General features: G+C 35.0%; 3 protein-coding genes across 3 annotated transcripts; 1 reads left to right on the top strand and 2 right to left on the bottom strand.

The window, feature by feature from the left end:
- On the bottom strand, window positions 2,037-6,148 carry LOC107622316 (protein PLASTID TRANSCRIPTIONALLY ACTIVE 12). Its single transcript, XM_016324172.2, has 9 exons — window positions 5,802-6,148; window positions 4,818-5,489; window positions 4,507-4,619; window positions 3,952-4,211; window positions 3,621-3,742; window positions 3,324-3,392; window positions 3,063-3,116; window positions 2,825-2,941; window positions 2,037-2,654 (listed from the first exon to the last, which is right to left on the bottom strand). Exons 1-9 carry the CDS (start codon window positions 5,859-5,861, stop codon window positions 2,556-2,558), a joined length of 1,566 nt encoding a protein of 521 aa, XP_016179658.1. The 5' UTR covers window positions 5,862-6,148; the 3' UTR covers window positions 2,037-2,555.
- On the top strand, window positions 7,397-11,420 carry LOC107622315 (BTB/POZ domain-containing protein At5g03250). The gene is made up of 4 exons (XM_016324171.2): window positions 7,397-7,767; window positions 8,395-8,464; window positions 8,596-9,795; window positions 10,041-11,420. The coding sequence occupies exons 1-4, from the start codon at window positions 7,706-7,708 to the stop codon at window positions 10,539-10,541; spliced, it is 1,833 nt and encodes a 610-aa protein (XP_016179657.1). The 5' UTR covers window positions 7,397-7,705; the 3' UTR covers window positions 10,542-11,420.
- Window positions 11,360-12,119, bottom strand: LOC107622313 (ubiquitin-like protein 5; the record flags this gene model as incomplete). Its single annotated transcript, XM_016324170.2, is given in 2 exon segments — window positions 11,360-11,543; window positions 11,883-12,119. A coding segment is annotated over 1 exon segment (222 nt). The 3' UTR covers window positions 11,360-11,543; window positions 11,883-11,897.

The following is a 12,321-nucleotide window of genomic DNA, read 5'->3' as shown; positions in this document are numbered from 1 at the left end:
TTGATGATAAAAAAATTATTAAATAAAATAAATGACTATTTGTACCAATAAAAGATGAAAATACTGATATATGTATCTACACTAAATCGAAACTAAACTTGTACTAACGCAAGATGCTCTCTGTGTGACAAAAGTACCTGTCTTTGGAGGGTTAGAGTGCCACGTAGAGTACTTTTGTCACACGAAAGACATCTTGAGTAGGTACAAGTTTAGTTTCGATCTAGTGTAGTTACATATGTCAGTATTTTCATCTTTTATAGATACAAATAATCATTTAGGTAGCGTTTGTTTTGAGGTACTGAGACAGACAGACTGAGACTTAGTATAATGTTTGTTGGCTCAGATACTGGTACTAAAATTTCTGTCTCTGTTCCTAAAATTTCAGTATTTCAGTACCTCTAAAAAGTGAGGACATAGGAGACTGAAATTTTTAGAGACAGAGACTGAAACTTTAATAACACTTTATACATAAAATACCCTCATTTCAATTAATTAATTCCAATTTTACCTTTTATACAAATTAAATTAGAGTTTCATTCTTGTTTTAATTTCTGTCTCCCACTTTGCACCAAATAGAATATTGAAATTTATTTTTATCTCTGTCTCTATCTCTCAGTCTCAGTCTTTCAGTCTCTATTTCTCCACTAAACGATACCTTATTCTTATTAAATATAGTCCTACAAGAAAGAGTTGAAGAGAAGCTAGGTTTAGAAAGGTGCTCTCTCTCTAATGCTGGATCACTTTTTGTGAGTGTGTTTAAATTAATTGATAAAATTAATGAAGAAGTGGTTATCTTGGCCTAATAATATGGTATATTAATGACAAAAGAAGGTTCACTATTGATCAAAAGTGCACCGTATAAGGACAATATAGCATCACATGGTTTGGTCAAACATGAAATTATCAAAAAGAGAGGCCAAACAGTTGCTTGTGTTTAAAAGGCAAAAAGCACAAATAATAAAATATTACGACTTCTTTTTTTTAATTAGAAGATTACGTACTACAATAATGCGATTAATATAATCAAATTTCTTATTTAAAAGGTTTTAGTATGCGGTATATACGGTTATTACTAGAATAAGTCCAAATTGTTAATGGCACAAGTTCCATTGGCACCTACAATTGCAATTTTTATATTGTCCATCTTTGAGAAAAGGGAACTGCTAACATATTTAGAATTAGAAGAGCAGTCATACATATCTTCTTTTTCATATTTAGATATATCATAGTCAATTCTTTTTTTATTTTATTTTAATTAATGCCAATGAAGAAAAGGCAAGATATGATAATTTATCAACAGTGATCTATCTTTAATTGAATTTATATATAAAAAAAAAAACTAAATTACCAGTGAAACTTTTCTATATTTTTCAGCAATGTGAAACTACATGTTTTTTTAGGTCAAATGAATTTGACAACTCTCAATTTTAGACATTACAAACTCACGCGCACACTACGTACTCATACATATGGGCAAAAAGAGGATACATGAAACAATTTTTTTTTTTTGGTTGCCCATGGTATCCCTCGGCCCGATAGGCCGAAGACTAATCCGTCGCGGATCGGAGCTCCATTTAAAGGCAGCATGCACAAGGTGGGATTCGAACCCCCAACACTTGCTTAAGCGGACGAGTGAGCTAACCACTCGACTAATCCAAGTTGGTTATACATGAAACAATTAATTGTTCAATAATGTATTTGGGCCAAAACAAGGCCCATAATAAAAAAGAGGTCCATATTAATCACTAATTAAACCCAGCCCCCAAAAAGCTTGAAAGAAAAAAAAAATCAAACGAATATTTCAATGATTTTTTTATTCATCTTTAATGGTGTTTGGTTAAAAAGAAAAAACTTTTAATATTTTTGCTTGATTTAGGTAAAATATTATGACCAACAATTCAATGGAGTCTCAATTGTCCGGCTTCAATACATAGGACTATGAAAAGTCATATATTGTTCCTTTTAGTTTTTCACTTTTTTTTGTTAAAACCATTAAAACTATAGTAACAAATAATATGATAAATTGCATTGTAAAATGTTGCAATACAAGAACTCATTGACAATGCAAATCAAATAATAAAGTTTTACAAAGTTTACAAGAATCTATATTCTAAAGTCATCTTCTTATACATGCCTTGGTGGAAATCAGTACACTCCTTGAGAAAGATGCACCTGCAATGGTCACTTTCCTACCCAAAATTTATTAGACTCTAGTTTACACCAAAATCACAATGCAATCATATTGGACCTCTTGCATATGAAGGACTATGATATCAGAATTGTGCATGTATATTGGAGGTGTTGGAAAGTGGGAACAAGTATCTGAGAGTATTTAAGGAACTAGCTTCCTGATTCAAAATCTGATTTCAACATTTATAGCCAGAGCTACACTATCTTTGTGGCAATGCCTAAAGCAAGTTGCTCATAGTTCAAGAAACTGACAAGGAATTACTTACAAACTAAATCCCTCGGCCTGTGTCTACAACATGTGCGCGTCTGAGCGTCTACAACTGCAATATATGCCTTTGACATGGAATGTGTCATGAGGAGTCATATCATTCTTCTTCTCCAAAGTCCATGAGGAAATCAGTCAAGTTCTCAGAATCATCTATAGCCTCATCCAGAGACATAGGACCGTCCTTCTTTGGTTTTGGCTACAGGATTGAGGATAGAAGGAATGTTATAATTGAGATGAAACATGTGATATAAAAATCTATCTCAATTCTCAAATATGGACATATATGATTTGATAAAAGCCAATAGGAGATTGATTTGACACTACTAACTTCGAAAATAGATGTAGCTATCCGATTTACAAGAATACCTTTGACTGGCGAAGCTCAGGAGTACTTTTCAAGACGCTCCAATTACGAGTAATCTTCTCTTCCTCTTCCTCTCCTTCTCCCTCTTCTTCATCTTCAACATCACTATCCTCTTCATCCTGTTTAATAAAGAGAGGAGGAAAAAGAAAAAGAAAATGTTACAATCACATTCGAGGGTCAATATTGTATACAGTTTACAGGAGCAAATGAAATGACCAAGAGATAATGGACGAAGCTCACATCATTTTCACCAATGTCAACGGCTTTCGCCATAGCTTCATCTACATCTGTCACCTGTCAATTTAAAATGAATAGTATTAAACTATCTTAGCATACAATACTTTCCTTTAAAAGCTTCTGACCTCAGAGGTTTAAGGTTCCCTTTAATTTATCTTGATGACAAAAATTGCAAGAGTCATATTTCACAAATGATCCATGCAATCTGTATATTCTCTATTAGTATTAATATAATTTCCATGCTTATTACTCTGACTACCGTACCACATGCTGTTCAGGCTTCTCCTTTGCCAGAATAGTGTTGAGTTCCTCCCTTGTAATAACGTGTCCATGCTGACCATATAAAGGAAAAATTTTCAGTATATATCGCAGTATTTAAGCACATAATGCATGGAATGACAAACTTTTGCCATATAACGTTTGCGCACTCCATCCCCAAAATTTCCATATTTAACTAAGCAGTTAATCTTTAATGGTTACTCACATTTAGCAATCAAATTTTCAGGAAATAAATAAAGAAATAGCAGAAACAAAGAAGAAACTGAGTTTAGATCAAATTACCTCCATCAGATAAGACAGCATATTTGGTGTTGGTTCATGGAAATCCGGTCCCCTGTAGTCGATCACTTCATTTGGATCTTGAATATAGTTCACGGTTGGGTAAACCGGATCTCCACCCCATACTGCAAGAATGAAGGTAACTTTTTAACTAATTGATATTCTGGATTGAGTATATCTAGAATCTAGTGTGACCAAAAGCACATGAATGGTAGATCTCAGTGCAAGCTGAATGATATTTACAACCACAAAGTATGGGATGCTTGGCCTGATGATATGAGAAGACTAAAACAGGATACTGACATAACACACTTTAGTTGTTAAGAGTACATACTTTGCTTTATCTGTTCCTCCTTCATTCGCATTGCTAAAGGATCCCTTTTAATACGCACATCAGTTCCCATCATTACGCGATACTCCCGATCAGTTTGGTGGCTGAACATTTCAATTAGTTGAGCAGTTTCATCTTCACCAGTCTCTTCAAAATGCTTCTGAATAGCTTCACGAGATGTGTCCCCTTTCCATGCTTTTACCCATTCTGAATAGTATGCCATCGGACCAATCTCTTCCAGTCTATCTTCCTCAGCCTGAAGCCTATAATAATGAAGAGTATGCTTTTAGGAGATTCAATAGTAAATGTCTTCAGATTTTGCAAAGCAGTCATCACAAATGAAACTATGAAGCAAGGATCTCTCATAAGTCTATGTATGCGCAAATTATATGTGAATTGAAGTTAGTTTTGATGAATGAATTATACCATGAAAAATTCGAGCTAATTTCATACACTGATGTCACCCTTAGTTTTACATTTCTCATGTACTACAGAAATGCATCACTTTCATTTCTATGCTTATCAGAACAATGTTGTGAAAATAATGGTCAGCAATACCTCTCTTCCTTATAAAGATGGCGTCTTGCTCGGTAAAGAGACGTTTCTGTCAATGTTGGGTGCTCACCATAAAGCTTTACTTGCCCAGTTTCTGCCATGGCTTTCAGGAAAACCTGAAAAGATTATTCAGTTCAGTCAAAATAGAACTTACAAGCTTCAATATATCTAACAACTTATTCTCAATGAACATAATTTTGAAGACTAACAAACAGTAGTATCTAATTTGAGGACTAGGAGTATCTGAGCTTCATGGTGCGAGGAAAATCAATTCATAGGTATCCTCCCCATAAACCGTATTCATACACACTAACCGTATCAGCATCTGGTTTCCTCCTTTGCCACCTGGACCATTGTTCTTTCTCTGGCTTCTTCCAGTTCCACCATAGTTCTTCCTCAGGAAGTGTGCCCTCTATTTTCTTTTTAACTCTTGGATCAATAAACGGGTGAGGATTTCCAATTTTCTTATCAAGGTCATATCCCGCCTCTTCTTCTTCCTCCGGTTCTGACTGATAAACAACAAACTCAGAAGAAGAATCTTGGGCATCCTCAGTGGATTCAACCAAAGAAGCCTCATCAGATGGTGCAGGGTCAGACGATTCTACATCAATACTTGAAGAAGAAGCAGCAGCTGTTTTGTAATTCTTCCTCCTACTTCCAGGCTGGCTACCATAAGACGGAGAACTTGACGATTCGCCACCTGGCAGAGGCGCCCTGGCAGCCCTCACCTGACTAGCAGTTCCCTCAGGCCAATACTCTTGCTCTGGAACACTTGCTCGAGCACCGGAGGCCGGCTCAAGCTGGCCAGAGGTGGAGTCCATGTAACTGTAGTAAGGTGGACGCTCAACAGATACATGCTCAATATTATAATCATCTTTCTTTTCACATTTTATACAACTATATGAAGGAACCCTCCTTGAATTGCTGAAACCAACTCTAACTTGCAAAATCCCAGCAGGGAATGAACCAACCAAGTAGGATGATGTCTACAAAGAATTGCACTACTATAACTTAGCTCATATTATATAACAAATTCAAAATTAGCATAATAAATTAAGATAAACTACCTTAAACACAAATATGAGAGAAAAAAAAAAGATATATAATTTGGCAGCTCAGTCACCTAAAAATTGGATTTTTATTCTTTTCAAACAATAAAGACAGAGAACCACATACCTCATATATGTCAAACTTACATATAGGGAAAACTAAAGCAATCCAGAAGCTAAAAATTTGAACTTTGAACACCCCATTAAAGAGAAAGAGTAACCAAAAGGGAAAAAGTAAAGGAAGTGAACCTGGAAGTGATTGAAGGGAGACTTGGGAAGGAGATTGGAATGAATGGAATTGGAAGCCATAAGGTCTCACGAAAAACGGGTTTTTGCAGAAGCGGGGAGTTCAAAGAAGATCCTTTGAGCTGAGTAGGTGGTTGGTTGGTTTTGCGAAAGAAGAAGAAGAAGATGCGAGAATGAGAGAGGATGATTCAACTTTCTCCCTCTTTAATCCTTAAACCTCACTCACTGCAATCTGCAAAACTATGCAATGTGCAGTGGCATTGACGCATTGCCACCCCCCCCTTATCATTTTCCTCTCCTCTCTCTCACCCTTTATCGTATTTTCTTTCAAAAAATGCTAATTCACGAAACAATTAAGACTATGAAAATTGGATAATGACAAAGGATTTATTTTCTATTCATGGGCCATTTATATCACATTCATAACGTATTAGTAAATGGTCAAATTAATCTCTAAAAGATTATTCATTTTTTAAATTGGTCTCTAAAAATTTTTTTAATCAAATTTATATTTTTAAAATTTTAAATTAGTTATGTTAGTCCTGCTGTTACTTTATCTGTTAATAGTATCAAAATCTGCTAATGTAACACATTAAGTGACATTCCAACATATATTAATATGATTAGTTTAAATTAGATCAAATCAGAACTTAATTAAAGAGAAAATTTGAAGCAATAGAATTTCCTAATTTGGAGTTAATTTGATCTAATTTCATAAATTAATCATGTTAATAGCCAATTAAGACTCTTAAGTAGCGTTTGTTTTCGGGGGCAGGACATGGAGACATGGACAACACTTGTCTAAAAAGTGTTTGGAAGCAGAGACATGGACAGAGACATGGACAGTGGACATATTGTTTTTTTTTTTTGTTAATCTTAACCATATGTATTCCTACATATTAATAATAAATTTTAAAATAAAATAATTATATTTATAAATTTTATTTTAATATAAATATTAATATATTTTTTTATTAAAATTTTTTGCCTCAAATATTTTTTTCAAGTTCCGTCTGTACTCCTACGTACTCTCATTTTTTATTAAATTAATTTGTATTGATGTAGAAAATTTGGAATCACAGGGCTATTTTAGTCATTTTATATAATATTTTAGTCTTGTCCATGTGTATCCAAACATAATACTAGACATTACATTAGTGTTTTGTCCATCGTATCCAAACACAATACACAAAAGATAATTTTTAGTGTCTCCGTCCTATTGTCTCCGTTTCAGTGTCATATTCTGTCCTGTCTCTGAAAACAAACGCAGCCTTAAATATATGTTGAAGTGTCATTTAACACGTTATATTAGCAAATTTTAACACCATCAACAAATAAAGTGACGCAAATACTAACATGACTAATTTAAAATCTTTAAAAAACGAATTTAATTAAAAAAATCTTTCAAAGACCATTTTAAAAAATAAGTAATTTTTTAGGGATTAATTTAACCATTTACTCAATAACCTATTTAAAAAAATAACGCATTTGTTAAAATAATGCATAAAGCAAAGCTTTTTAACTTTTATTTCATTTCCTGTGGCGGAAGATAAACTTGAGTCGACCAATAACATATTAACATGTTAATTTGCATTTAATTTAACAAAAGTAAAGTAAATTAACAATTTTTATTTCAAATTTTTGGCAGAGAGAGAGAACGAGAGATAGATATACAACATAAGCTGATTTTGTAGATAGCTACGTTAACCGTTTTTGTCGCTCTTTCAGTTATTAGAATCGCTTCTTCTCTCTCTCTCTCTCTCTGGAGCTAGCTTCTCATCACATTTGACATTACAATGAAATCACTCCTTTCTCCTCTTCTTCTTTTCTTTTCCACTTTGTCTGCCATGTCTTAATTATTAATTTCTTAATATCATCAATGCAACAACCTGCGATTAAATCAAATAATGTCATTCATGAAGCTGGGATCAAAGTCTTCTGAAGCATTTCATTTGGAAGGCCAGACATGGTGAGATTTTTCTGTCTTCTTTTGGTTTCACATTAAGAGATAAATATAAAGATCCCTTATGCAATTAAGCATTGTTTTTATTTGGTAATGTCCCCATGTCAAAATGGAACCCTTTATTTATTATATTGGTGGGGTGGTGAGAGGTTTTCAATCTTCTCTTCAAATATCCCTAATTTGAGTTGCCCTCATTTTGGGATCAAAATGTTGTCAAATCCATTTTCCTCCAAAGATAGAAAGGTGCAAGCTTCCAAAATACTAGTCAATTTTCAATCATGCAGGAAATTCAAAGTGGTGCAATCAATCTATGAGCTTTTGGGTAGAGAGGAAACATGAGATTGGATTATTTCAAATTTCATATTTGGTTCTTAACTGGTTCCACTTCCACTGGCTAATTACATTTACTAGAATTGTAAAGAAAAAAAAGAAAGAAAAAGAAAAGGCAAGAGTGAACAACTTATCCAAGTAACTATGAAATAGACTCAGCTTTTTGCAATTTTTGTCCAAACAACAGTGGATGCCTCTGTTTATCTTAGCAACTTTTCAATGATGATTGATGTTGGGAATGTTGTTAGAGTATGATTACATTTTTCATTATTGCTCCTAAATCCTAGTTTTGTTTTACTTCAGGGTATGTTCAACAGGACTTCCAAGTGATGTTACAGTTGAAGTTGGCGAGATTTCTTTCTTCCTCCACAAGGTGCTTGTTGAATTCTTCTTTTTTATCTCCACTCTTTACCTTAAAAATGTCTTTGTAGGCCTCTTTCAAGTCCTAAATTATGTGCTGAGTTTGTTCCTCAATTTGTTCATATAATTGTGATTTTGATGCAGTTTCCATTGCTTTCTAGAAGTGGACTGCTGAAGAAACTCATTGAAGAATTGTCAGGCGATGATGGATATGTTTGTACCTTTCAACTTCATGATATTCCTGGTGGTGCAAAAACATTTGAGCTTATAGCCAAGTTCTGCTATGGTCTAAAAATAGATATCACGCCATTAAATGTAGTTAGCCTCAGATGTGCAGCAGAATACCTCGAAATGACTGAAAATTATGGCGAAGGGAATCTTGTTTCGCAGACAGAAGCTTTTCTGAATGAAGTTTTTGGTACTTGGCCAGACTCCATAAAAGCCCTTGAAACATGTGAGGAAGTGCTACCTTTTGCCGAAGACCTGCATGTTGTTTCAAGGTGTATTGATTCCTTGGCAATGAAGGCTTGTTCGGATCCAAGCTTATTCAAGTGGCCAGTGGGTGGATGTAAAAGCCAAGACAATGCAATGGCGAATGGAATTTCCACTGAGATAAAGCCACAACCTCAAGGTGATAATTGGTGGTATTATGATGTGTCTTTGTTAAGCCTGCCCTTGTTTAAACGACTGATTTTAGCCATTGAATCGAAAGGTATGAAACCTGAAAGTGTCGCAGGATGTCTCATATATTACCTTAGGAGGTTTCTCCCCTTGATGAATAGACAATCAAGTTTCAAGGATAAATCACATGCAACCATTCCCACAACCTCTGAAGCAGATCAAAGGGCTCTGTTGGAAGAAATTGTGGAGTTGCTTCCAAACAAGAGGGGGGTCACATCCTCCAAACATCTGCTTAGGTTGCTCAGAACAGCCATGATATTGCGTGCAAGTCCATCCTGCAAGGAAAATTTGGAGAAAAGGGTAGGAGCTCAACTAGACCAGGCTGTGCTCGTCGATCTTCTCATTCCAAATATGGGATACTCAGTTGAAACCCTCTATGATGTAGATTGCATTCATAGGATTCTTGATCACTTTATGTCTATATACCTCCCTGCATCTGTAACAGCTTCCCCACTAATACTCGAAGAGGGAACATTGATAGCTGCAGATGATCCATTGACGTCGATGACAATGGTAGCAAGCTTGTTAGATGGATATCTTGCTGAGGTGGCTTCAGATGCTAATTTGAGCTTGTCTAAGTTCCAGGCACTTGCTGTTGCAGTTCCGGATTATTCTAGGCCACTTGATGATGGTATATATCATGCAGTAGATATTTACCTTAAGGTTAGATCACACTGGATAGTCTAGCTTGCCCAATAGATTTATTTCAATACACCAATGTTACATGTTTTTGCAACTGAAATTGTGGAAGACAATAATGAAATGTTGTTTGGAACTTGCTACCTTTGCCAAAGCTATATTGTGAAAGAACATATAATAAACTTAATGGTAAAATAATAATAATAAGTTTTTAATGTTCATGTGTTTGGAATTTCGTAATTCTAATGTAAAACATCAATAAACTGCAGGCACATCCGTGGCTGACAGATACTGAAAGAGAGCAACTTTGCAGACTGATGAACTGCCAAAAACTCTCAATTGAAGCAAGCACTCATGCAGCGCAAAATGAAAGATTACCTCTCCGTGTAATTGTTCAAGTCCTGTTCTTCGAACAGCTTCGGCTTCGCACGTCAATATCCGGCTGGTTCTTTGTTTCTGACAATCTTGCAAACTCACAAGACCAAAGTGGAAATCTCGGCCTCCATAGGAGTGATGGTAATCATCAACTGGACTCTGCAGGGGGAACAGACAACGTGAGAGAACGTCTCTTGCAGATCGAGAAGGAATGCTCAGAAATTCGAAATGAGCTGCAGAAGTTGACAAAGACAAAGAGAAGTTGGAACATTTTCTCTAGAAGGTTTGGCTTTAGGAGAAAAACAGATTCTAGCAGTTCAAAAGAATCAAATAGCACTAATGCAAAGACACAATCGTCCACTGTAAATGGAAAACCAAATCGGGAAAGTAGTTGATCGTGATCATTGATGTCCAAGTAGGTGGAGATAAATTCTCTTTTCTGCAACAAGTTCTACTTCTCTATTTGAATGAGTTTATAACTGCAATCAAATTGACACTAGAATAACAGGTTTAGATGATGGTATTTTAGTCAATGTCTTAGATCAGTTCATTCTTAGGATATGAAACTCTAGAGTAAACAATAGTCACCTCTTAGACAAAGTAAAATGACCGTTCAATCAAAGAAAGACAAGGATTCTCTTCAATTGAGACTTATAGCATTTTGCAATGGTTAATTAATACTTAGAATTTAAGATGCTCTTCAGAATTGAGATGTTATGCTTAGATCTAATCATCATGATGCTTAACTTTTCTTATATTAGTTTGTCATGTTCGTCTTTATTATGTGACGTTGTTTGCTGCCTTAAGATAATTGAACCAAGATATCGTTGTAGCATATAACAATGTTTAGGTGATTATGTTATTATCGTATAAACAGATTTATTTAGTGAGTATAATCAAACATTAATAGAAATGGATAACACGGAGTTCTTCATGGGAGAAACTTCACACCCTATCTGTGATAACATTTATTAAAAGATGTAAAAAAATAACTCTTGTTTTAATATCGATTATGTTGAAGAACTCTACCATAATGACAATTCGTTTTGCACATTGTAAAAATACCATTTCGTTCAACAAAAATGCTACACACACACGCACTAAAAATTAACTCATTAATTTAGATGTTCTTTTAATGAAGAACGTAAAGAGTATGAATATCTAGATTTGAATAGAATTTAGAAGGCAATGATAGTTCCACAAACAGTGCATATTCATATAAACCAGGAACACGTCAAATATGTTATATATAACAAAGTAACAGATTGTTCCAACAGCAAATTAAACCCAATATCATCCGGGTATGTACATTATTCCAATCAAAGGGGTTTTTTGCGAGTCAAAAGTTACATTCGACGCATTTATCCAGTTACATACTATATTGCCATTAATAGCACCTGAAACAAACAACAAAATAAGATCAGTGTCGAGAACGAGCATGCACAGAAATCGTGCGATTCCTTCAATAAATAACCTTTACTAGTGATGAGTTAATAAACCATTTGCGCATAATCAAACGTGAAGACTGAAGACTCAAGGGGAAACAAATGTAAATTCCGAAATTTAGATTAAGACTCGGCTTAAACACATCAAGAACAAAATTATGAATCCACAATGTTCGGGAAAGGTAAATTCAAACACAGAAACAGATTACATAACAAGGCAATTGTTAAATAAAACGCAAAATCACGGGGAACCCTAAAATCAAGAAGAACAGGGAAGAGGGAAGAAGAGACCTTTGAAGAGGGATTTTAGTTGTAGTAGAGTTCGAGGCCCATGCCGTCGTGGATCTCGTAATCTTTGAGGGTGATGTGATCCTTGTAGATGGTGTACCACTTCTGGATGCGAATCTTATCGGCCCTCGTTCCCGTCTGAGCTGCAACCAGCTTCTTCAGGTCGCCGATGGTGTCGTCATCGTTGCACTTCACGCGAACCTTCTTCCCCAATCGATCGTTCAGAACCACCTCGATCATCTTTTCTTCGTTAATCGTTCACAGAAACTCGAAACCCAAAACCCTAATCCCCCAATTCCTTCTTCTTCTTTGCGTTCGACACTTTGTCCGATTGGAAAAAGAAGGCTTCGTATTTATAGCTTTGCTTGACCGCCATTAGTTGGATTAGTATATTAAATTTTTTTTATTATCTTTTAATTTGAATGATAAAATATTAATAAAA

The sequence above is a fragment of the Arachis ipaensis genome, chromosome B10 (assembly GCF_000816755.2).
Source record: "Arachis ipaensis cultivar K30076 chromosome B10, Araip1.1, whole genome shotgun sequence".
NCBI lineage: Eukaryota > Viridiplantae > Streptophyta > Magnoliopsida > Fabales > Fabaceae > Arachis > Arachis ipaensis.
This window is presented reverse-complemented; position numbering and strand designations above follow the sequence as displayed.